Genomic DNA, 22557 nt, shown 5'->3' on the forward strand with positions numbered 1-22557 from the left:
TGTGTTCGATTATCGCAATAAACGATCGATATTTGTCAAGAGTAGACTTTATTCAGCCCACGTACTGCATTAAACATGGAGATGAGGACAAGGCGTAACCGACAGGCGTGAAACGTACCGTATCCTTGTCCCTCATAGCCGCAGAAGTGCTTAAACAATATGTCACAAGGCGTGACAAAGTCCGTCTCACAAAGACCTTTGGTGGCGGGTCTTCTTCAAGTTATCAAGTAACAAAGAGTCAAAGACCACCTTCGGCGTTAATTGGTGCCACTCCGTTCGGCTATAAATCCAGCTTTGACCAAATGTTCTTGACTATCTGCCACGACTACCAAGCTCAGCTGTATCACCATCTCGCGTTCCTACTGTGCTTCGTTGCAGACTCTTCTGCTATTCCATTACTTTAATACCCCAGCTGTATCTGCATACCCTCGGCATCACGAATCTTTTTCTCCATTTTCTACCCCTCCGAAAGCCACAGCCAGCTTTCTTTCAATCCACAAACCACCTAATCGAACTATATCGCACGTCAATCCTTCACGTGAATAATGAATAGTATCAATTTCTCGCCTGGTTTCTTCCTAAATTTCATTGCCGAACCGAATCCCTCCTTCGCATCTTTGGCCCCAGTAAAATCCGTGTCTCGGCCGCGGACAACATGCTGTGACATCTCGATAAATTCGATGCACAAACAGTCTACCCAGTTACGCGAATATTACTTTCATGCATTCTTCAATTGTTCTTGGATGTCTCGCCCTCGCCCTCGGGTTATCAACTTCAATCCGGATGCACCTATAGAATGTCAAAAGGCCACACTTCCTACACCCGCGCCTCCTCGTGTCAACGCGAAAGTGCCCGCCGTGCGTGAGGCAGATGCTACGAAATTGGTACCGTCCCAAGATTGGTCACACAAACCTTGGAAAAATATCGCCATAACCGAATACGATGATGCAGAGTTCGAGGAGCTGCAATCACGGTTGGTGTTCACCTGGCCGCCTGACTTAGCAGCCTACCGAAGAGAGGTCGAGGAGGAGAGGGGCTCGTGTGAGGCGACAGAGTATATTGACCCTGCGTTCTTCTCTGGCGCGTCGTCGATAGGGTCCGCAAGCACAGAAGACAGTTCTATGATCTTGACGCCGACTCAACGAGACTACGATGCCAATACAGCCTGTGTACCGCTGGCTATTCTCCGCGAGGCGCTCGTAGATCCTGAGGCTAGGACCGACGCTCTTGAGAAGGTAGTGGGGCTTCAGAGATTGAGACGCAAAGCACCACCTCCACTCAGTCTCAATAGCAAGAAAAAACAGGATCTCATCAACGAGATTGGATGCACCCTGCTGATCGGCGATGGTGAGCGCACTGCACGGGAGATACGGGTAAGTTTTTCATACCGCTGTGTGAGTTTGATTCTAAAGCGAAAGCAGATGCTAAGTCCGCTGACGGCAGCGATGAATATCACTAGCAAGTTATCCGCGGGGGTCCTCCGCAATATTCATACCTTTACTGATGAACTATTATTCTGATAATCTAATTTTCGTCTATTACTGTAGCATTACCCAAGTCGTTGGTCGGAGGTTCACTGTGTCTGCATTTTCCTTGTCCTGTAGCGATTTTATTTTATTTTTGGTGCATCACTAGCGACATGAATCTCTAACCGATTTACTCACTGGCAGATTGTTAGACGCAAGTCGTCGTTGAAACCACAACGGACGTAATTTGCCACTCGAAGCTGGACACTGTGGATGAAATTGCGGCTGAAAATCCTTGGCAGATTCTTCGACTGATTGATGGGCCTGAAGTCATGACGACCTTGGCTTGGAGAATTGAGATCCCAGTGAACCTAAGAAACAAATACTGTATATGTGAGCTATCGCGTGGCTGTCTTTGTTAAACGTTGACGGCCTGCGATCTCCTGCAATCCAGGCGTTTCACCGGATACGGAAGATATCTTTTCATGACAATGGCAAAGGATAGCAACTATATCTCGAAAACTCTGAGTGAAGCAATTTGGGCTGAAGGAGACATGAGATGAGGAATCAAACGTTCGTCTAATTGGGCTCCCCGTCAGCTCACGCCTCAATTTTGAACTGCACACTCACATCGGAAATACCTTCAAGGATCTTTGCGTCTATTTCGGACCTAGCCAGTGACAAGAAAAACAATGCAGACTTTGATGCAGATAATTCGAGGAAGCTCGTCTCCTCAGGAAACCTGGCGCGGAACTTCGACAAGCGTCGAGGTAGAAGTAGAAGCTACCTGATGCACTCATCTCGTAGATACCTGGGATGCTGCTTCGAGTATATCTGGAAGCTCAGGAGATCCTCTCATTTCCTGCTTCCCTGGCCTTGTTCTCCGACATCCCAAGCTGTGCCGCATGTGATGGGGCTGTCGTTGTTTCGTTGTAACAAATTTGCTATGCCAGTACTTGAAATTATCGTTTCAGATAAATTCGCACAAGGAACCTCCAGCTTTGGACCAATGGAGAATCTCCTTCAGTCAGTATGTCCAAAGCCTCCTTTTATAAGGTCGTATGTGAATCAGTATTCGAACAGATGGGCCGTGCGCGTAAAAGGTTAGATTTATTGTGCCAAAGTTCACATCATGATGAACAAAAGAGAGTCTGAATCGGGACTCGGAAAAGTTGGCATTGTTTGTTCCCGACAAATACAGCTTTGCTTTGAAGTTCGCAAGGTGATTCACTGATTAACAACCACATACTTGTACGATGCACTTGCAAGTCCTTGCAGTATATAAGGGACGCCGCCGCCGATGAGCCACACCATGCACCGATATCCCAAGCCTGTCTCTTTCCCCACAATCCATGTCACATCCTCCTTGTGCCCCGTCTTTGCATTCCAGAGGAATGCAAAGACTTGCTTCGCAAGGCGAATCGTGATCTCCTGTTTGATACCAGCACACTGCATACTTGCACCGTAGCGAATGAGGACGGTGCACGAAGCTGCACAAAATATGACATGATTATGATGAATTCCATAACCCGATATGTCTGGACGGAATTATGCATATCGGCTTATGGCCTGTCATGTACGTCTTGTTACTATGTTGATCTGTGCGTTTTTGAACACTCGATGACACCATTAAGGTGAGTTGTGGGTAATTCCTTCGAAATTTGCGTCCTCACATGTGAAATCAACTTGATAAAGGTCGCCTGAAAATTCCATCGTCAGCCGATGTCCGGATCGGTATTTTGGAAATTCCGTCTCTTGTGCCCAACCCTACTTATCTGTCCACGTTGCAAAGCAGTCTCTGTACAAGAAAGCGTTGTCTGAAAAAAGCAACGGAGTGACGATTCGACAGGTTCGTACGTTATCCGTCCAGTGAGCGCTGAGCTTGTCGGACGCACTAGATTATCGAATTCTTTCTTGGCTTGTGATTCCCGGAGCCGTGGGATCGGCTGTACGAGTCTCCCCCGATTCCTTCCTGCAGAGGTCGATATGCTGCTCATGAGCGATTGATGTTTTCCAGACATACGGAGATATGTGATACTTTGTGGTTCACACGCATGTACCGTATGGAAGCCCGGTTATTTATTTTGCAGTGTGAGAAATGAAGTCTCGCGGTTAGGTTATTGAAATTCAAGGGACCTACAAGGACCTACTGATATGCTCCAACATCGCTATTCAGAATCAGATTGATGAAACTCTTGTGGCCGTCGCCTGGTCTGGCAGTTACTATTACGAACAATGCGCAGCAGCCAGCGGGGCCGAGCGTCAGCGCTAAACGCTGGCCAGGGTCATTGCATAAAATAGACGTAGACACAAATGCCGAAACAGATTGATTGTTTTATTATTCATTACTAGCTTGTACGTTTAGGCTAGCCCGTCAACGTCAACGAAGGAAACGAGCAAGCCCGCGCCAACGGTTGAGAAAGAATCTTGAACGTCAACCGTCACGACATCAACTCATACCAAACGGTTATACCACAGTTATACCCTCTCTTTCTCCTCCAGCGCTACTTTTGCGTTACCTGTTGATTACAACGTCGAGCTCGTTGTCTTTGACGACGATAAACACACTCTCTAACTGTAATGAAGCAACCACCAGCGTCCCCTTCGTCAGCCCGGTCCCCGCGTAATCAATTAATAGGCCACCCAACTTTGGACCTTCATCACTCCCATCATCATCATCTCTCTCCCACTAGTGCCTACCCATTACCGACGAATCCACCAAAACCCACCAAGAGCTCGGCGTTTAGAGGTTTACAATCTGTTTTTCAGCGTAAACCACCAGATCGCTCGTTGTCCTCGAATTCTCTCCGATCTTCCTATTCAGCTTCCAACATATCCGCCACAGATAGTCACAGCCCCCATCCATACGCCGCAATGCCTCCTGCTCCTTTACCTGTTGTATCAAACAATGAACATATCGACGACGAACAAGAATGTCCTGTATGTCTTGAGCCGTTGAGCTTCAGCTTCAGACTTCCTGGAGAAAAGCCCCATGTAGTACCAGAGTGTGGTCACTCTCTTCACGAGGTCAGTCCCTTTCCTTATCGTGATATCTTGGTCCATCACACTCCCGCTTGTCTTACCCTAGGCATGTTTTACCGCTGTGTATGGTCCTCCACCAGCGCAATCTCGTTCTGCAGTGCCTCGCAAATCAAATCTCGGCGTCTGTGGTGTTTGCAGACGACCTATGAAAATTGGCGACGGAGATGGTAGCAAAAATAATAGTGAGTCACACTAGGCACACCTATTTTCCAATCTCACCATGTCACAGAACTTGCCGCTCTGACTGGCATGGGCAATCCCCATTCCCCTGCAGTCTATCCTGGCCGAGATCAAGGCTCGCGCTCTCGCCACAGTCCCGTACCTCAACAACCCTACGATCCCACAGATGATGACCCAATAGACCACGCCGTCTCAGTCAAGTCAACGCCTAGCGAATCACACTACATTGTCGCACCTTCCATCCAAGTCCGCCCCGAATTTCCTTCCATCACCCGGAGTGGCGAAACTTGTCAACCCCTGACCTGCATTGTTGTAATCGAGTTACCTGCTAGGCGTGGAACAACTCATGTTCCGGGTCCTGTCATGGCGGATGCATACGGTTCTCGGAGTGCTCATACGCTCACACGAAATGATACTGTAACAGAGCTGCCTCATCCGTCCCAAAGACAAAATGATACCTTACGACACCCATCCCAAACTCAGCGCTATGACCCATATACCGAGCCATGGTCAGCTATCAGTGAAGCTGAGTCTTCCCGTTATAGGCCAGGCCCACCAGCGGAAGAAGAGGGTGAAGAATCGTCACCTTTCGACGCTATCGTTGAGGATCTGCGCAACCGGATAATAGATTGGAAGGGTCACGCGTTGTCTGGCCTCGGTCCCCTGCAAATGTATGACATGCTGTCCGTCCGCCGAGATGCCCTTGTGCGGGAGTTTTATGTGTACCTTTTTAAGGAGGCCATCATTTGCGTCGTAGAGGAGAAAAAGCGGTCTCTTGGCAGGTTCCTGTCGTCGCCAGCCTTCAACGATGCCTCGACTTCCATCTCGGGGTCAAGCAACCAGTCCAACAAGGGTGTCCTGCGCCTCAAGGGTCGCATTTATGTGCGACATATCAAACGTATTACTGCCAGCATAAGCGGGGAAATGAGCCTTACGATTGAGATGGAAGATGAGCGACTCGACTCTTTCATCCTCGTTTTCAAAGATCGCTCTTCCATGGATGCGTGGAAGAGTCAGATCCAGGGCCTAGTAAACTCCTTCCAAAATCAATCATCGCCGTCGCAGCCGCCTATTGACCGTGGCCTGGACATGGATGAGTTCGGGGGTTCAGAAAAGGCTGCGCGGATGCTTAGCGGGAGCACTGCATCCACAGCACCAAGCACAGTCGATAGTCTACTCCACGGCTCCTCACGCTCCACCATGTCCTCGTCGACCTCCCATGGTTCCATGCCGCAACCTCAATCTAGACAAATGCACAGCAAACTTCAACCCCTCGGTGAGGACGATGTACTTTCACACTATGAGACGCATCCTCCAGGCTTGGTCGCACCACATGTATCTGCTGGACCCTCCAATTCACTTGCTCCCCTCCCACATCCGGCACTTGATCTCATTCTTATCGTGTCGCTCCCTCCACCAAGTGCTCCCCGCAGCACCGCGGGGCTTAAGCTCCGCGTTATCAAGGCATCGCTGGACTTCATTCTCGCTTCTCTCGGAACCAAGGACCGTTTGAGTCTCGTCACTTTCGAAGTGGGTCCTGGCGGACGTGTGCGCAAAACTCCTTACCTTTGCGTTGGTAAGGCGCTCAGCCGAGGGAGGCTGTCCAAGTTCATTGATGAAATCGGACGTCCGGATGAGGGACAAGATGATGAATTCTTGGTGAGAGCTTCGAAAGAGGAGAAGACGGACGTTGTGACTGCGGTTAATCATGGTTAGTGTTCACCTTTTCATCTTTACTTTCTGCTGACCATATGTCTTGAAGGTCTCGATGTTGTACTTCAACGCAAAACTCGCAATCCTATCTCGGGGATGGTCCTGGTGAGCGATGCTGCAGACAGCACGAGACGTGCACAGATGGATCTTGTTCTTGCCCGTGCCGAAGCTGCAAACATGCCCATTCACTCGTTTGGCTATGGTCGCTCGCACGACCCTGCTTCGCTGTGGCTCATGTCGAACCACACCAGCGGGACATACACCTTCGTCAAGGACTGGTATGACCTCCGCAGCTGTCTCGCTGGCTGTATCGGCGGCATGATGTCCATTGGCCTGCTCAATATGAAGCTGCACATGAAGATCGTCGACGGTCAGCGCTTCCGCATCCGCAAGGTCTCTGGTGGACCTTCATCCATCCTCTCTACGGATGGCCATAACGTCGACATCGACGTTGGCGAGCTTCGCTATGGCGAATGCAAAGAGATGCTCATCGAGTGTGAGCTCGACAACACCGAGATTCGCCGTCCTTCTGCGCAGAACGGTAATCGCGCGCTGAATGCCACGGATCAATTCGTGCAGAGCATGGGTCTTGATTCTATGACCATTGACGATGGTACTGATCTCGTGGACGGCATGATGGATCGCATGATTGATGAAGTTCCGGTATTCGAGGTTGACGGGTCTTTCTATGATCCCGGCGCATCGAAACATGTTTCACGCCTCGCCCATCCCGTCCTCTTGACGATCACTCTCCTTCCTCAAGCTACCACTACCTCGCCCAAGCCAGTCAAACCATCAGATCCAGTGATCGTCCGGCGCAGAATGGAACTTCTCGCATCTGACATGATCACGCGCGCTCTCGTCCTCGTTTCGAGAAAGAACTACCCTCAAGCGCAGAAGATCATGAACGAGACCAAACGCATCCTGCACACTGTGCTGCAGAGCATCTCTAAAACACTTCCTCCGCCCAATACCGAAGGCACGACGATGCGTAACCGCAAGGATATCCTCACTCTTGCTGCGGTGCGTGCGATGCAGGCCATACTCCAAGACCTTCAGATTTTGGCGGAGGCTTTGGAAGAAAATGTCGAACTGTTTGCACATGACCAGCGGAACTTTGGTGCACAGCAGGTGCGTGCTTGTTTTTGAAGGTTTCACAAGCAGGACTGACTGCGGGCTATGATTATAGGCCATGATATTACGCGACCAGAAGAGCTGGAACGGACGCAGCGCCACAGAACGCCTGTTCTGGACCATGGACAACTCCATAGAGCTGGTTTCTCGGAGTACTGATTGGGTAGCGCGCGACTGATACCCTGAGACACCATCTCTTTTCATTTTTGTCATTTTTTTCTTTTCTTATTATCCCCCGTTACCCTATCTAATTTGTGTTCATGCTTTCTCGTTCTGTTATGTCGTTCTAGCGTGGTTTCAACCTCATTGCGTTCCTTCCCTTGCGCCACCGTCCTTTCTTGTCGTTGTCCTTAAGTATTACCCAGTTCTGGATCCCCTTAATGTAACCCCCCGCGGCCTCGTCTGTATGTCGAGATACGCACTTTATGATTCCTCTCCGCCTGGTTTTTAATTCCGTGTTACTTATTTAACTGTGACTTCTCATTATATATCCATACCCGCTTCTCATGGCTGTTTTCTTTATTCTTGGCCCAAGAGGTGGGAGTAATGTAGTTGATCGATTACGTAGGAACAAAGGAAGCATTTTTATCATCATTCTCCTGTTCATTATAGAGAGCGTAAAGTACCTATGTATGATGAGAATATCACGGCGTGGTGGTAGGCTGTCAGTGTCTATTCATAACCTAGTCGTTGGCGCTCTTCGCGATCACGTTCGAGCTTTGTGACTTTATTTTCGGTTTCGGTGAGGACGTCGTCCCATGCCACGAAGAGTTCTGAAAGTGCATCCACCTTAAAACCAGTAAATCAAATTGCAAGAACTGATTGAAGGTACGAATGGATACGCACATGAGTAGCATGTCTGTCGACAAGAACTGCTATTCGTTTCTCTAACGATGCAGCTAATCTAATATCCTCCTGGTGCGCTTTCAAAAGCGCGTCCAAGCGAGGCTGCAAGGTTTCATAGTCTAAAGACAATAAAAATGAGATCTCGGTGAACAATCAGTGAGGGTCTCCACGACGGACCTGCGAGTTTTCCAGCTGCTGTCACGCCTTTTTGTTCTAGTATTTCGATCTCGCGCATGTCCCTATCCGCAGCTCGAATTTCTGGTTCCATTTCTATCAGGAGCGCTTCTAGTTCTTCTGGGGACATGTTTTCGTATGCCGGGGCTGGCCCAGGGAGCACCCCTGACAGAGCGAATGCTGCAGTTAGTAGATGGGCATGTAGGTCATCTAGGATGGACGCGTCAGAGACGCGATGAAAGACGTGTGTCACGACTTTACATTTGCTCATGAACCTCTGAAGACCGTCGTTGGATTGTATGACGTTGTCGAGGCGCCGTTGTACATCTTCTGCTAAGCGAATGAGGGTTTCACCGTGCTTGAGCTCTGGCACTTTGTCCTTCCCTTTACGATCCCGCGCATCCTGCCGCACGCCTAGAAGTAGCGCTTCGAGCCAGCGGAGTCTTAGCTCCAGTGATAGGGACGGGATCTATGACGGGAGGTGCAGTTGATGGTTCGAGTTGTGTTAAAGGTGTCACAGCAGCAGTCGGCTGTTCAGCAGACAGCTCTGACTGAACATCATCTAAGGTCCGAGTTCCTCGAGTGATTGCGAGGCAGATGCGACGCTCATTTGATGTCCAAGTTGGCCGGGCGGAGGTGATGACGGCGGAGGCGTGGAAGATATTATACGGTGTCGCTGGAAATCTCCCAAGAATACACTCCCAATAGCTGACATGGAGACAGTCCGTCAATCGTGAGATAGTATCAATACTTTGTAGATCTTGTAGTGAAGTTGTTCGTTATTGGAGCGATCTACTAGGTGACCTACTAGAAAAGGGACCAGAAAGCCTCGTGCCTTTCTCCAAGTTGCCTTGAAGCTGCGCGCACTTACTAGTTACTATCCAGTCTTTCCGGGGAGCCGGCGCCACTGGGGCCCGGATGGCGTCTCACACCACTCGCAGTCCACACATGAAAGTAAAAGCGTTTGAATGTCCAGTGTACAATATTAACTAATATCATAGTCGGTGTATGGTACAAATAAGCTAGTGATCATGAACATGATAAACGCGGCTTCCAAGCGAACTGATAATACGATATGTATGTCAGTAATAGTTTAGAATGATGCAATGGATAGAGTGGATTTTGGTAAAATGCTCAGATATAAATCGGTTTATAGTTAGAAGTAATACTTAGCTTGGTTATATCTCCAAAGTTATTATGTATGCGAAGACTTCGACGACGTGCACCAAGGGATATAACATCATCGTGTCACTGAAGATCAAGAGACCGTACTCCGTACGTTTGCGAGGGAAGTGACCCAAGCTCCGCAACGATACGTTTGCTTGTAGATACTCGTCTGAACCGGCCATCATGACAACGTTCCAGCAGCATTGCAAATAACGGGTTCTTGAGTCGTTGGCGAAGCAGCGGCATAGTTGGTGTGGTATACGTGCGAAGAGTCGTAAGAAAGTAGCGGATCCCAGGTTCGTGCCAACAGATAACGAGGTGGGGTACCGGCGGTCTGTTGAAAATGTCTTCAATTTCTCGGAGGTGACAAGACTGAATGGCTGGATGCCATCTGCACGGCAGTGGTATGATCCCGAGACCGGTGTGAAGTAAAGCGACAGTACTTCATGCACAAAGCACCGCACAGTGATAGTGAATTTCAGGGTTAAGACTATATGGCTTGGAGGCTTCTCGAGCAGTTTGGCAAGGGGTATTATCTCAGCTCCCTTCAAACGGGAAGCTTGTAGACCGTTTGAGCGAAAAAATGCTCTGGTTGCTTGTGGTACTTGCAATGTGTAGTTTGACATCGTCATCAGACCCGTCAACGCTTGGCTTCTGACTTGTGTTATGACTATGCTGAAGATGAGACGAGCTGAACGTAAAGCATGTAAGTACAAACACGTATTTCAATTGAAATATCTCACTCTCTTGCCCTGCGAATAGCCCCTTTGAACACATAGATGACCTTTGCAGCCAGCGCAAAACTCAAAACAGGAGGAGGGGGGCCGTCAACACCTATTAGGATAGGAACGTCCGAGAAGCATCTTGGGGAGGAGGGAAGGCAAGTGTTCAGAGTCGAAGGCTCCCCGATCCAGTCCAGGAGAGTCGCATCTCCCGTGCGCTTCATGACCTCCATCAAGAGTCGAGAGAATGCATGATAACCCTCTCCGTAGGTAACTGGCATGGTGAAGCCAAAGATTCCCATCAAGCAATATGCTTCGTCTTCCTTCTCCTTGGTCACTCTATGAAGAGCCCATCTCAGCTTCATTCGAGGGTGCTCGACGCTTGGACAATAGAATTTGAGGTAACTTTTCTGTATCCCAGTTGCGGATTCTAACGCATCCAGGATCTCGACAACGTTCTTGTGGTTGAACGCCGCGGATTGAGAAAATGGGCTCCAGTCCTTCTTGTAGAGCCGAATAACCTTGGCAGCAAGCAACTCTTGAAGAGTCCAGCCCCGCCGGAACCACTGACTCAGCAAAAGTGCCTGCTCGCTAGATTCCACGACATCCGAAAGGTAGATGATCGTCAGTGCTGACCCGCGATACCACGAGAACATGGAAGAGATGGACTTCTGTACTTCGGCGCTGCTGTCCTGATCAATGCAGCATGTGTCGATCCATGCCCAATTGAAATTGTGTTTGCGCGCCTTGCGACAAAGATTCCGAACTTTGTTGAATCTTGATGTAGAAGGCTTATAGATACCCTCTTGTGGGATATCTCTGAAGCCGGGTTCGTGGCCCTCCCACCTGTGTGAGAGCATGACATATGCAAAGAAGCTTTTGACCACTCAAAGATGTACTGCTTTTGTTCCAGAGCAGACCTGGTGGTGGTGAGGGCGAGAATCGACCGAAATATATCTGACTCTTCGAGCTTTGTGATGAGAGCGGGGCGAGCATAGATTTTGCCATCTTTGGTATTTAACAACCGTAGGGGCATGTCGCGGAGTATTGAGCCTGCAATATCTTGGACCGTCTGCTTGACTTGTTCTTCGCCCACGCTTCCAGGTGGGAGGTCGCCTTCTCCGTCACTCCCTGCGGTATAAAAGCTCTGCGATTCAATTTACCCGTCAAATCATGTATCACGCACAAGGAATGCTTACCTCTACAGAAGATTGTCCATCTGCGATCAGAAACATCTGTGGTGAGTGAGGTCGTGGAAGTCGATAAAAAGCAGGTTAATAAGTCGTTGCCCCAAGGAACTTGCAGATGAGAATAATTAATCATACCTTCCGTAAGTTAGCCGCGACCCCTTGTGGAATTCAGGCGCGCAGGAACGTGTGGCGCCTGGTAGCAGATGGGCATTCAACCCTTGATATCACCTGATAAGTTAATACCCTGCAATGAATCATTGGGTTGGCCGACACTATTTATGGACTTGAGCTCGCAGCTCCGGGATTAAGTATCTCCAAGTCTACTCAACTTGTTTTTAAAAACCGGCATAGGTAGATGGATATTATGCTACGATAAGCGGGGAGACCTCCCCCTCAAATGACACACTTTTTGTAGCATTGCCTTGATGACGTTTGAGTCCGGAGATGAAGGGTGGCACCTACTAGGGTCACCGGGTGGCTCACAGCCTAGTGCATCGAATGTTATCAGAGACAACGGTTGTTTCGCGCAGCGTTGAGCAATATGACGCACAGTAACGCATGATAACAATGTATGAAATTGAAGGAGGTTGGAATTGCCGTCTCAGATGGCGTGTCTCGGGCGACTCTCAGACTGGGCAGGTTTGATGCCATGGTACCGATGATCATGACAAAGACCACGCCGCGACAACGGAGTTGACAGGACAGCCCAGGCTCAGGCCGTAACGTTAACGTAATGCAGTAACTTGAATTCAGAAGACACAACAATATCACTGACACGCAGGTACTATTACCATCATCATGAAGGGACAACTACTATCCACATGATCTGATAACCGCGAGAGTAGCGTGTTCCGGTCGATAATATAACGATCGTTTCTCTAAGAGTACAGCCTAAGTATTAGCTTAGTAAGATAGTCATTACGTGCAAAGACTAGGTGTAGCATCAATTGTACATACAACAAACTTCCCGAAACCCCATCTTACTCAAACACTATCCGACATTTCAATCGGAAGCTGGCTATACCCCTCATCCACCCTCCGCCTCCTCACCAATCCCTTCACCGAATCCCACATATCATCCAACGTATTCCTCCACGTCTCAAACAATGTCTCCCCGTGCACTAGTCTCCCCGGGCATCACACTCAACAGCGGCCGTTGCCACCATCGCAGCATCAGCGAGCTTGTCACTACGCTCACCGACGAGAACGCCATTGCGGCGCCTGCCAGCATCGGATGCATATACAGCCCAAAGGGCAAGAACACGCCCATCGCAAGCGGGATCCCAAGTACATTGTATATACACGCCCAGACCAGATTTCGTCGGATTGTCGAGAAGATGCTGCGCGAAAGGTATAGCGCAGCAACGACGTCGAGGAGATCAGAGCGCATCAGAACGATGTCGGCAGCTTCGATGGCTACAGAGGTCCCTGAGGAAAGGGCGATGCCGACTGTAGCAGCCACAAGGGCAGGCGAGTCATTGATGCCATCACCGACCTGGAAGAATAAAATGCACAGGTCAGATTCAAGATATTCAAACAGAGTAGAGACACATACCATTGCAACACCGCCATTCCCCTGCTTCATGAGGTCCGTAACAAGGGACGCCTTGCCTTTGGGACTCATATTGGCCCAAACGCCATCGGACTTGATCCCCACTTGTTTGGCAACCGCCAAAGCTGTGACCATCCCGTCACCCGTCATCATGTTCACCTCTATGCCCATGCTCTGTAGTGCCTTGACTGCGTGCGCAGACGAGGGCTTGGGGGCGTCCGACAAAGAAACTGCAAGCAAGGGCAACGGAGCAGAAGATCCCCGGGACGAAGAAATGAAGATCACCGTGCGACCGAGCTTGCTCTCTTGAGCCTCGTAATTCGTCAAAATGGAAGGTAGCTGTACAATGGTGGACTGCGCGATGAACCGCGCATTTCCGACGTATAAAGTATAGTTGGAACCAGATGATGAGATAAGAGCTTTCACACCAGCGCCAGTCACGCTCTCGAAAGACTTGATGTCCAATGGTGGTGATTGAATGTCGGCACTGGCAAGCAGGCTCTTGCCATGAGCGGCGATGGCTTTAGCTAGAGGGTGCTCGGACTTGCGCTCCGTCGCAGCGACCATTGCCATGATAGTTGCGCGTGTAGTAGTGCCGTCGGCGCATTTGAATGACAAAGATTGAGAGCCGACGTTATCATCAGGTAAGAGCTCAGAGGAATCACGCGGGGGCATCCATGTCATACCCGCAACAGTGAGTTTCCCCTGCGTGACGGTGCCTGTTTTGTCCAGCACGATTCGTTTGATCGACCGGCTGGCCTCGAGCGCCCTGCCACCCTTGATAAAAATCTGGTTCTTTGCACCCACACCCGTGCCAACCATGATGGCCGTCGGTGTACTCAGTCCCAGAGCACACGGACATGCGACCACCACCACTGATATGCACATTTGCAAACAAACTGCTAGCCGGCTCGCACCATGGCGGTGGAACATAGCTGGGAGTTTGTCCTCGCTAATGACATGTGAAATCACCATCCACGCAGCGAATGTGAGTACTGCGAGCGTGATGACGGCGGGAACAAAGAAGCCTGCAACACGGTCTGCAAATGCCTGAATTGGTGCTTTGGACGTCTGTGCCTCTTCGACGAGTTTGACGATTTGTGCAAGCGCTGTATCTTTACCTGCACGAATCACGCACATGTCAAAAGTCCCAAGGCCATTAACGGTGCCCCCAATGACGCTATCTCCGGGCTGTTTCAACGCCGGAACCGGTTCGCCGGTGACAGCGCTTTCATCCACGGTGGATGATCCTCGAATGACTGTCCCGTCAGCGGGCACTTTGTCTCCGGGGACAAGTTTGACGGTATCCCCCACTTGCACCAGCTCTGTAGGAATGCGTTTCTCTTGTGTACATGCCGGAGAATCCGTGTAGATTGTGGCCATGGTTGGTGCGAGGGCCATGAGATCTGTTAGAGCAGCGCTTGTCTTTCCCTTTGCGCGGTTCTCGAGATAACGCCCGAGGGATACGAACATGATGAGCATAGTACTCGTGTCGAAGAAAATGAAAGGGCGGTAGTCAGGCGTGGTGTTGAATGCTGCAAAGAATAAGGCAAATAACGAATAAAAATAAGCCGCGGAGGTTCCGATCATAACCAAGACGTCCATGGTCGCGGTACCATGTCTAAGTGCTTTGAACGCATTCCGATAAAATTTCTGACCGACCCAGAATTGTGCAGGAGTCGTAAGGGTAAGAAGGATAAGATCACCGATATAGATACCGTTGAATAAATGAAAATTGACGAGGGGTCGGAGGAAAGGTATGTGCATTGCGATCATGCTGATGAAGAACACTGGCACGGCGAATGCGAGCGCCCATTTAAAGCGGCGAGCCCACTCTTGGATCTCTTTGGTTCGGGCAAGTGATTGTTTTTGCGTGGCATCCTCTTGATCTGACAATATTGCATCGAAACCCATATCTTCTATGCGTTCGACCATTTCCCGAGGGCCAACGAGACTTGGTTCAAATTCTATCTTGGCTGTCTCGGTGGCGAGTGAGACGGCAACACTAGTCACCCCTGGCATCCCACGCAACCCAGTTTCTATAGCCGACGTGCACGAACCACATGTCATGCCAAATATCCGCAGTGTGATCATATCACATCGCGCTATTGGTATTTCAGTAGCATCAAATCCTATGTCTGAAATTTCCTGCCAATAATGATCAGTATGCGCCTGATGTGTCAGCGACGGACTAACATTGACAATCCTCTCCGGCGTCCATACAGAGGGGTCATACTCGACTACACCTCTTTCAGCAAGAAGTGCAACTTTGATTGAATGTATGCCAGCTTGCGATCTAAGCATGCCTTCGATGGACTGCAACCAATGAGTATATGTATAATGCACTGGTATGACACGAGCTTACCTCTACACATGCACCGCACGTCATACCTTCTATTCGTAGTTCGCATTTTCCTAAGCCACTGTCATCCACCTCGGTGACTGCTAGCGGTTCATCATCTATGAGAGGAAGTTCGACATTTCCAAGAGCTGCGAGCTTTGTTCTTTCCAAGACGCTTGACACAATGCCAAATATGATGGACATGGTTTAGATAGCCGCGAGGGAAAGAATGCTTATATCTGAAACGCCTGGTGCACTACGCCAAGCTGGAAGTTCGGAACCGTTCTCGATTGAGATGTACGTAGTGTTTCAGAGAAGAGAAAGTAAGCGCCAGGGACTACGATAGCGGTGGTATTACTTATAGAGGAGCTTTGAGGCTAAATCAGAGGCGGAGGAAGGCTTTGTAAAGGAGACCGAGCTGTCACAGTATTCACCGCATTTCTAATTAGTACAGAGCACACGTCTGCGTTACTATGTACTTTGTAAGGTCTAAATATCTTACGTCATCATTCCATCCCCACGTCTTGAACGGCCATCAACTCTTTCTCACCTTGTCTGATGTCATAGTGTGTACCTGCAATAAGAGTTCTGAAGTCCCGCTGTCATTGCTGTCTCCTTCCTGAACGTTGAACGATTGCCCTGGATGGGTCTTCCTCTACTACCGTGAAGTGAAGGTGACAGTCGATGCTACCATCGTGAGTTGGTGTCGGGAATTCCCAGGTTGTCTGCGTTCCTCCGGAGTCTGCAGGCTGTAAAGCTCTTCCTAAAGCCCTAATCCTAATCAGCGATGCCATTTTAATCACTGTCGATGCTAATTTGGCTGATTGTTTCCAGTACGCTGTCTTCGATTGCGTGCCACAGATCCTTTCAGTACTAGTGGCACTGCTATGTAATCGGGAGCGGTGTCGGTATGTAGGTGGATCCAGGTATGATATTTTCCAGCTGACATTCGTGCACATTCTGCTCAGTCCAAAGGTCCTTCATCACTTCCTGTGTTCTCTTCAACGCCAGTACTGCCGCTTTTCAGTAGCTTATCGTGGTTCACCGTGTGCCTAGAGGTGCCTGGTGCCAGATATGATTCATATGTGGCGACCCCTCTGGACAATTCCATACAGCGACTACGGGACTGCGTTGTCTTCCGTTTCTGAATGGATTCGTCTGACTTGTCTGCTTTTGCAGAGCTGACAATCACTTCTTCTGCTCTGCTCCTCACCCAACTTAATGGAGAACCGTATAATTTGCCACCGATTGATAGCCATGGTGCTTGTTACAATATAGTAGAGACTTTGTATATTCGGATTCGCCGGAGCTAGAAGTCCTTTAGATCCTACCGATGCGATCAACTGATTCATTCATTTTCCCAGTACCTCTGCCAGATCAGCAAGTTCTAGAATTCAGACATTCAATTTGGATGAAAGACAAATTAAAAGGAGCCGAGAGTCCCAACTTTGTACGACACGATCACAAAAACTCTCGACGTATGATAAGCAAGGTATATCCGTAAACGATAGATATTATCACTTCGCTATGACCATCAAACCTTACTCCCGTCGGAAGCAGCAACACGTTTCAGGAGGACTTGTTGGTAGTTTTCCCATGTTGTAATGAGCTGCAACAGTGTTGAGTATCCATTTAAGCGTCATATTGCAGCACATACCTCTTTCTGTCTGGTGATCATCCCGTCCAGGAAAGATTGCAAAGATATCTTGAAATCATCCACACGCTCCTGCTCAAATCTTGCCATTTCAGATTTGATCAACTTTGAGCACTGATCAAATTCGTGCTTGGCGTCCAGAGCTCGGCGTTCAGCCTGACCAACTGTAAGAATGTGTAAGAAACAAAAAAAGAAATTGTCACACCTCTGATATTTGACTAACGGTATGGCTCATCCGATCCGTAGGCAGACGGCCTTGAGATCGAAGTCGTTCATGATTTTGCTTAACACGACGGACGTCAGAATCAGCATTTTGCCATGCAGTGTACGTTCGCATGCGAGAATTGAAAGCCATCTAGAAAACAGAGTCAGATGAAGCAACGTATGAAGAACACTGGGCAACCGACCCGAACAGAGTTAATCAACCTTGAGTATTCGTCCGCTAAAGACCGATTAATTATTACTAGATAGGTAAAACAGTAGACTTACCGGTAGCTAAAAGTGTCATTATGTCCTGTTGCGACTGAATGGTCTGAACCTCCTCAGCCTTGTGCTGGACGTCAGCCATGGCAGCCAAGGATTGCGTCAGTTGCTTTCCAATGTCTGAGAGTGACAGATCAGTGACCGCAGTAGCAAACTCCCCGGTCGCAGCAGCCAATTCTGTAAGGCAATCAAATAATGTACTGGCAATATATCGAAAGACGAAGACACACCGGCTCGCTGCTTCGCAACGATTTCTATTGACTTCACTAATCCACGCAGCTGTGATTCGAGACCATCCAGATATGCACGCTGTCTATCAAACCACTGCAGAAATGTGAAGTGAACATGGATCGTGATAAACAGGCTTTATGACGAACCTCATCGGTTTCATGAAACCGCGGACCCGTTAAGGTTTGGCCGATGGATGCCATGAGTCCTCCCCTTTCGTGCGAGAGCTCAGCTTTCCTATGTTTTATCTGTACGTCACTTAATACAAGGAAACTTAAGCAGCGGGATCGTATAACGCACGTCTAAGGAGAAAGTGTCACTTTCGAGGAAAAGCTTAAGGTCAGGATCCTTCGCCAGCACCGGGTGATTGACAATCTTTTGGATACATTTCTCGAGCGCCAGTCGTCGCTGCTGTACAAATGTCTCGTCGAAACGCCCAAACGGGCTTTTCTCTGGTACGGGAGGAACAACGACACCCGGATTGTTGGCTGAAAGGGTTTCGTATAGCCATAGAAAGTCTGAATACCGACGTAGCACAGAAAATATTGACTTTTGGAAAAGCGGAGAGGTCGTCTAAGAGGCTCCTTCAGTGATATTATCGGCAGCACGAAACAAAAGCAGCTCACTCGTGTATGCACAGTATACATGATGAACGACCGAATGGGATCACCCACACGCTGAGGATCGTCGACCGAAATGACGAAGATTGGAGCTGATGATTCGCTGCTGTTCCTGGTAGAAGCGGGTGATATTGCCAGCTACCGCAAAATAGGTACAGCGGTTTATAATCCATTGGGCAGACACTTACCTGGGGAGAGTTAATCCTGTCCATGCCCTTGAACTTGGCAGAATGGCCAATCGGCTTGTCATCATCGTCTTCCTCATCGGCTGTAGTATTTATGATAGGCGAATGAACAGGTGGCAATGGATCATTCGCTCCCCAGTCAGACTGCCAACCTCGCCGAGATTCCGCTTCTACCGCAACACTTGCAAAAGTTTGTTCAACTACTGGAGAGAAGCTCCGCTCCAGTGGCGAGATAACAGCACGCTCTGGACTATCAGAAGGTGTGACGATTCTGGTAGAGGAAATAGCTGGAGCAGGGGATGGAGATGACTCCTGGTGAGGTGATATTACTGCTCTGACCGGCTTCTCATCATGAGGAAAGGGCGATGCCGACGTAGGTTCGGAGACGGTCGTTGTATGCTCTTCCGTGGTAGATGCATACATGCTGAAGCCAGGTATATGTGGGGAGGTAGTATCTGTCGGCGCTGTACTGTGCTCATCATCATGGTCATCAGTAGTCACTGCAGCCGCATCTAGTGGGTCAGCTGCAATCAGGCTGTTCCGGTCGCTGTGCCCGTGGTCGCCTGTTACATATGACGCAGTTGTAGGTGTTGCACTAGTACTGCGTACTGGCTCATCCTCGAAGCCGGTCCTGTAGTAGTCGATATCATGATGCGTTGGCCCTGGCAAGTTAGTATGGGAGAAGCTAGACCATGGGTCTGGCGAAGAAGAACGTTTAGCGAACGGGTCTTCGAATGGATTTTCTTCGAGGACGTTCCGAGAGGGTGCGAGAAGGTCGTCGAAACTGTCCATGGAATGAAATGTGAAGGACTGAATATGGATGACGGGCCTGGGAGCGAGTTTTAAGACATATAGTACTTAATCAAGTTTTAGCACACTAAAACGAGCACTACAGCGTGTAATCTCACAGACATAATTATTCTGACTACATACAGCGTCAAGATATATCCACATCATAAGTACTAGTAGTCCTACTCATATGGCATCTCCTCGACAGCATTTCCAAGAGATACCCAATTAGCAAGCACACTACTGGTGAAAGCTTGCTCATCATGAGCCAGATTCTGCACTAACTTGCTGAGCAAAGCATTCTCCTTATTATGCAGCACCACACGAAGCTCATGCCACATCCTGGAGAGCATTAACAACCACAAAAAATGGCAGTCGTAAAACACTCACGAAGCACGGATAAACACTCTTCGGTTTAAGAGTGTAGCGATCGTCGCTTGGTCTTTCTCTATCAGACCAATAATTCGATCGGCGTCATCCTGCCAGCCGTCCTTCTGAGCAGCCTTTATACCCTCGAGTTTCATTGAATTCAAATCAACTCGTTTCTTCAACCGGTCGACATTATCAACAGAAAGACGGTCGCGGCGGACGAACAGATCTCGCATCGCAATATACAGATCCCTTTGACTCTGCATCATCGAGAATAAACGCATCAACAACCTACTGGCGATTTGCTTACCTTCAGTGCCTCCAATGTTGAGTAGAGCAATGCATTCGTCTGAAGTGAAGTGTTCAACAAGCAGAAAAACTAGACAGAGTAATACACTGACTCGTTGTTCCAGCAAATCAGATTGCCGTTGTGTATGTGAAGCAACTTGTGCAATCCCCTGACGCACGCCATCACACAATTCACACTCATCCCCCCTCCAACACCGTTCGTTCACTTCAACGACGGCCCTCAGCACGTTGGTCAGTCGCGCCAGGTCTGCCTGATCATCCAATTCAAGGTCATCGGAACGCGCAGTGCGCGAGGACAACATTGATAAAGAACCAGCCAATGACGTCGTTGACGAGGCGGGTCCAGGTATACGATCGTGATCATGGTCATCCAAAGGAGAATGATGAAGGGAGAAGAAAGGGAAAGTGAAGTGAGCCGGTAAATAGGTGCGCCTGAGACTTGGAGGGATCCGTACCGCAGCTGATTCGCGTCTCTTTATTATGCGTTCTGCCAATACGCATATTCTCTGCCACTGCTCTATCAATGGACTGATCTTCCCCCGCACAAAACTTCAAAACCCTTAAGTGGACGGTTGAGATAATGAATATGTTGCACATACGCAAGTTTGTCTTCGAGGTCACTTGGGACGGTGATTTCTTCTATCCTATCAACATGTCTGCTAGCAGATTCTTCTTCTAGCGATATTGCGGTGTGCTTTCGCCAATTCTCGAAGGAAGGTTCCGAGAGGAACGTCGCAAGAAGACCGTCCTCCTTGATCACCGGATGGTTCCTGAAGAACCCTTAATCCAAGTATACCTAATGAGGGTGGTAGTCACATACATCACAGCGTTCAAAAACCTCACAAGACCTTTCCTGTTACAAACATTTCAGATGTCCTGACTAGCAAGCACCATGTTTCCACACCTTCGTTGCTCAATAAACGCAGCATCGGCTTCAATCCACATGAGAATCAAACCAAAGATTGCATAACACAGGGCTTACGCTGCACACGCTTGGGCGGAAGGGCAGGTAACAGACGGAAAGGGTATCGTCGCACCAAACAGTCCCATAAAAATGCAAACTCTGAATACCGACGATGGACAGGTGTGCCGTGCTAGGCACCATATAATATCAGTGTGTTGGAAAGGGATAGATGAGTGTGCTCTCACTTCAGTGATAATCTCATACACTGTATACCGATTCAGGATAAACCCCTGCTGCCCTTGGATAGTCACATCCACAGTTTCTTGCATCTTCCACCACTCCCTCGGCAACCCCGACCCCGCCAAACTTGATACAGCTCCGCCATTGATGGTCGTCGCACTCCGAGGGGCAGCAAAGTCAGACCCTCCCCCATTACTTCCAAAACGAGGTACGCTCCACGGGTCCAAAGTGGCCTGCCTGTAGGTTGGGTAGGGGGAAGAGAGAGCCGACGTGCTCGGCTGTAGGGTATCAAGGTGGAGAAATGGTTCGGGTAAATTGTTTTCCGCAGCACGAGCAGCGACTTGCTCCACGCTGATGTCTACCCGAGCCCACTTATGTATTGATGTAACTCATGGTTGAGTAAATGAATCTCGCACCTTTGCCGGACTGAGCGAGCGCCAGTAATGCAAGAGCCACGAAGAATTCGAGTTTGGACACCCTTGGTCGAGAGCTTACGAGGTTCACGATCTGACATGGGATGAGCAATCTGTCCCACCGCTAACCACTGCATCACTCACTTTGTCTACAGTCATCGCTGGCAATCCAGACGTCGACAGAACACGAGACAGAGCATTTACGGACGTCTCTCCAGAGTTTGTTGCATCTACGACGGCAAATGCCCTGTTATATGATTCCGGGACATTCGCTTCCGCTGTCCAACCGTCACTAGTCAGGCGCAGACACAAATTTTTTGTTTCAATTCGCACCTAATACCGAGCTAAGAGCAGACGTCGCATTTTGTATGAGTTGCGGAGAAGGTGAGGGGGCAGCGCTCCACGGATCGTCATAAATCGAGGCAGCCAGCGGATTCTCGTCGACGAAACTGCCTCCAAGACCGTTGACAGGTGCGGAAGCATATCGTTGGGCTGGCCGCGGTGCGTTGAACATCCTGGCCGCGGCAAATTGAGGTGATCGTAGTGCGGACTCAGCAGTAAATGAATGAACAGGAATGAACTAAGAACCTCAAGTGGTCAAAATCACCAAACAAGGAGACTGCCGCACGTTTGCAGCACCATCAACTTACCGCTCGACCAATAATCTTGAACTAGTGATTGAAATTCTTAGCCGGCGGAAGCTAACTGCAATCCACGCGCATACTACATCTAATTGGCAGCTCGCCAGCACAGGCGACGTCCATGAGCAGTCAGAACAAAAGCCATCGACTGACGTCTTATCTCAGGCTCCTTTTGTTGCCGTAACTCGGGCCAGA

At 49.2% G+C, this 22557-nt stretch overlaps 7 protein-coding genes across 7 annotated transcripts; 2 read left to right on the forward strand and 5 right to left on the reverse strand.

Moving 5' to 3' along the window:
- Nucleotides 1–743: 743 nt before the first annotated feature.
- Nucleotides 744–1520, forward strand: BJ212DRAFT_1484947 (uncharacterized protein; the record flags this gene model as incomplete). The annotated part of the gene is made up of 2 exons (XM_041340897.1): nucleotides 744–1373; nucleotides 1422–1520. 2 exons carry the CDS (start codon nucleotides 744–746, stop codon nucleotides 1518–1520), a joined length of 729 nt encoding a protein of 242 aa, XP_041188797.1.
- A 1162-nt stretch (nucleotides 1521–2682) lies between these two features.
- Nucleotides 2683–3786, reverse strand: BJ212DRAFT_1590064 (uncharacterized protein). The gene is made up of 3 exons (XM_041342481.1): nucleotides 3238–3786; nucleotides 3140–3166; nucleotides 2683–2956 (listed from the first exon to the last, which is right to left on the reverse strand). The coding sequence occupies exons 1-3, from the start codon at nucleotides 3485–3487 to the stop codon at nucleotides 2694–2696; spliced, it is 540 nt and encodes a 179-aa protein (XP_041188798.1). The 5' UTR covers nucleotides 3488–3786; the 3' UTR covers nucleotides 2683–2693.
- Nucleotides 3589–7877, forward strand: BJ212DRAFT_646140 (Pleckstrin homology domain-containing protein). The gene is made up of 5 exons (XM_041343741.1): nucleotides 3589–4493; nucleotides 4555–4690; nucleotides 4738–6399; nucleotides 6451–7532; nucleotides 7591–7877. Exons 1-5 carry the CDS (start codon nucleotides 4047–4049, stop codon nucleotides 7711–7713), a joined length of 3450 nt encoding a protein of 1149 aa, XP_041188799.1. The 5' UTR covers nucleotides 3589–4046; the 3' UTR covers nucleotides 7714–7877.
- A 330-nt stretch (nucleotides 7878–8207) lies between these two features.
- BJ212DRAFT_1484949 (uncharacterized protein) lies at nucleotides 8208–9270 on the reverse strand (the record flags this gene model as incomplete). The annotated part of the gene is made up of 6 exons (XM_041340898.1): nucleotides 8208–8324; nucleotides 8382–8500; nucleotides 8559–8765; nucleotides 8817–8958; nucleotides 9020–9106; nucleotides 9160–9270. The coding sequence occupies 6 exons, from the start codon at nucleotides 9268–9270 to the stop codon at nucleotides 8208–8210; spliced, it is 783 nt and encodes a 260-aa protein (XP_041188800.1).
- Nucleotides 9271–12392: 3122 nt separating this feature from the next.
- On the reverse strand, nucleotides 12393–15731 carry BJ212DRAFT_1530102 (E1-E2 ATPase-domain-containing protein; the record flags this gene model as incomplete). Its single annotated transcript, XM_041341762.1, has 4 exons — nucleotides 12393–13129; nucleotides 13190–15334; nucleotides 15383–15502; nucleotides 15552–15731. 4 exons carry the CDS (start codon nucleotides 15729–15731, stop codon nucleotides 12734–12736), a joined length of 2841 nt encoding a protein of 946 aa, XP_041188801.1. The 3' UTR covers nucleotides 12393–12733.
- Nucleotides 15732–17061: 1330 nt separating this feature from the next.
- On the reverse strand, nucleotides 17062–19120 carry BJ212DRAFT_1280517 (Vps5-domain-containing protein; the record flags this gene model as incomplete). Its single annotated transcript, XM_041331560.1, has 10 exons — nucleotides 17062–17136; nucleotides 17185–17337; nucleotides 17387–17536; nucleotides 17589–17623; nucleotides 17671–17841; nucleotides 17895–17988; nucleotides 18042–18140; nucleotides 18193–18465; nucleotides 18519–18650; nucleotides 18695–19120. The coding sequence occupies 10 exons, from the start codon at nucleotides 19118–19120 to the stop codon at nucleotides 17062–17064; spliced, it is 1608 nt and encodes a 535-aa protein (XP_041188802.1).
- Nucleotides 19121–19668: 548 nt separating this feature from the next.
- Nucleotides 19669–22235, reverse strand: BJ212DRAFT_1280366 (uncharacterized protein; the record flags this gene model as incomplete). Its single annotated transcript, XM_041331551.1, has 12 exons — nucleotides 19669–19828; nucleotides 19877–20115; nucleotides 20166–20204; nucleotides 20257–20713; nucleotides 20764–20934; nucleotides 20985–21017; nucleotides 21069–21096; nucleotides 21147–21258; nucleotides 21314–21666; nucleotides 21725–21815; nucleotides 21866–21999; nucleotides 22055–22235. 12 exons carry the CDS (start codon nucleotides 22233–22235, stop codon nucleotides 19669–19671), a joined length of 1998 nt encoding a protein of 665 aa, XP_041188803.1.
- Between the last annotated feature and the right edge of the window lie 322 nt (nucleotides 22236–22557).

Source organism: Suillus subaureus (assembly GCF_016647635.1).
Source record: "Suillus subaureus strain MN1 chromosome Unknown BJ212scaffold_37, whole genome shotgun sequence".
Taxonomy (NCBI): Eukaryota; Fungi; Basidiomycota; class Agaricomycetes; order Boletales; family Suillaceae; genus Suillus; species Suillus subaureus.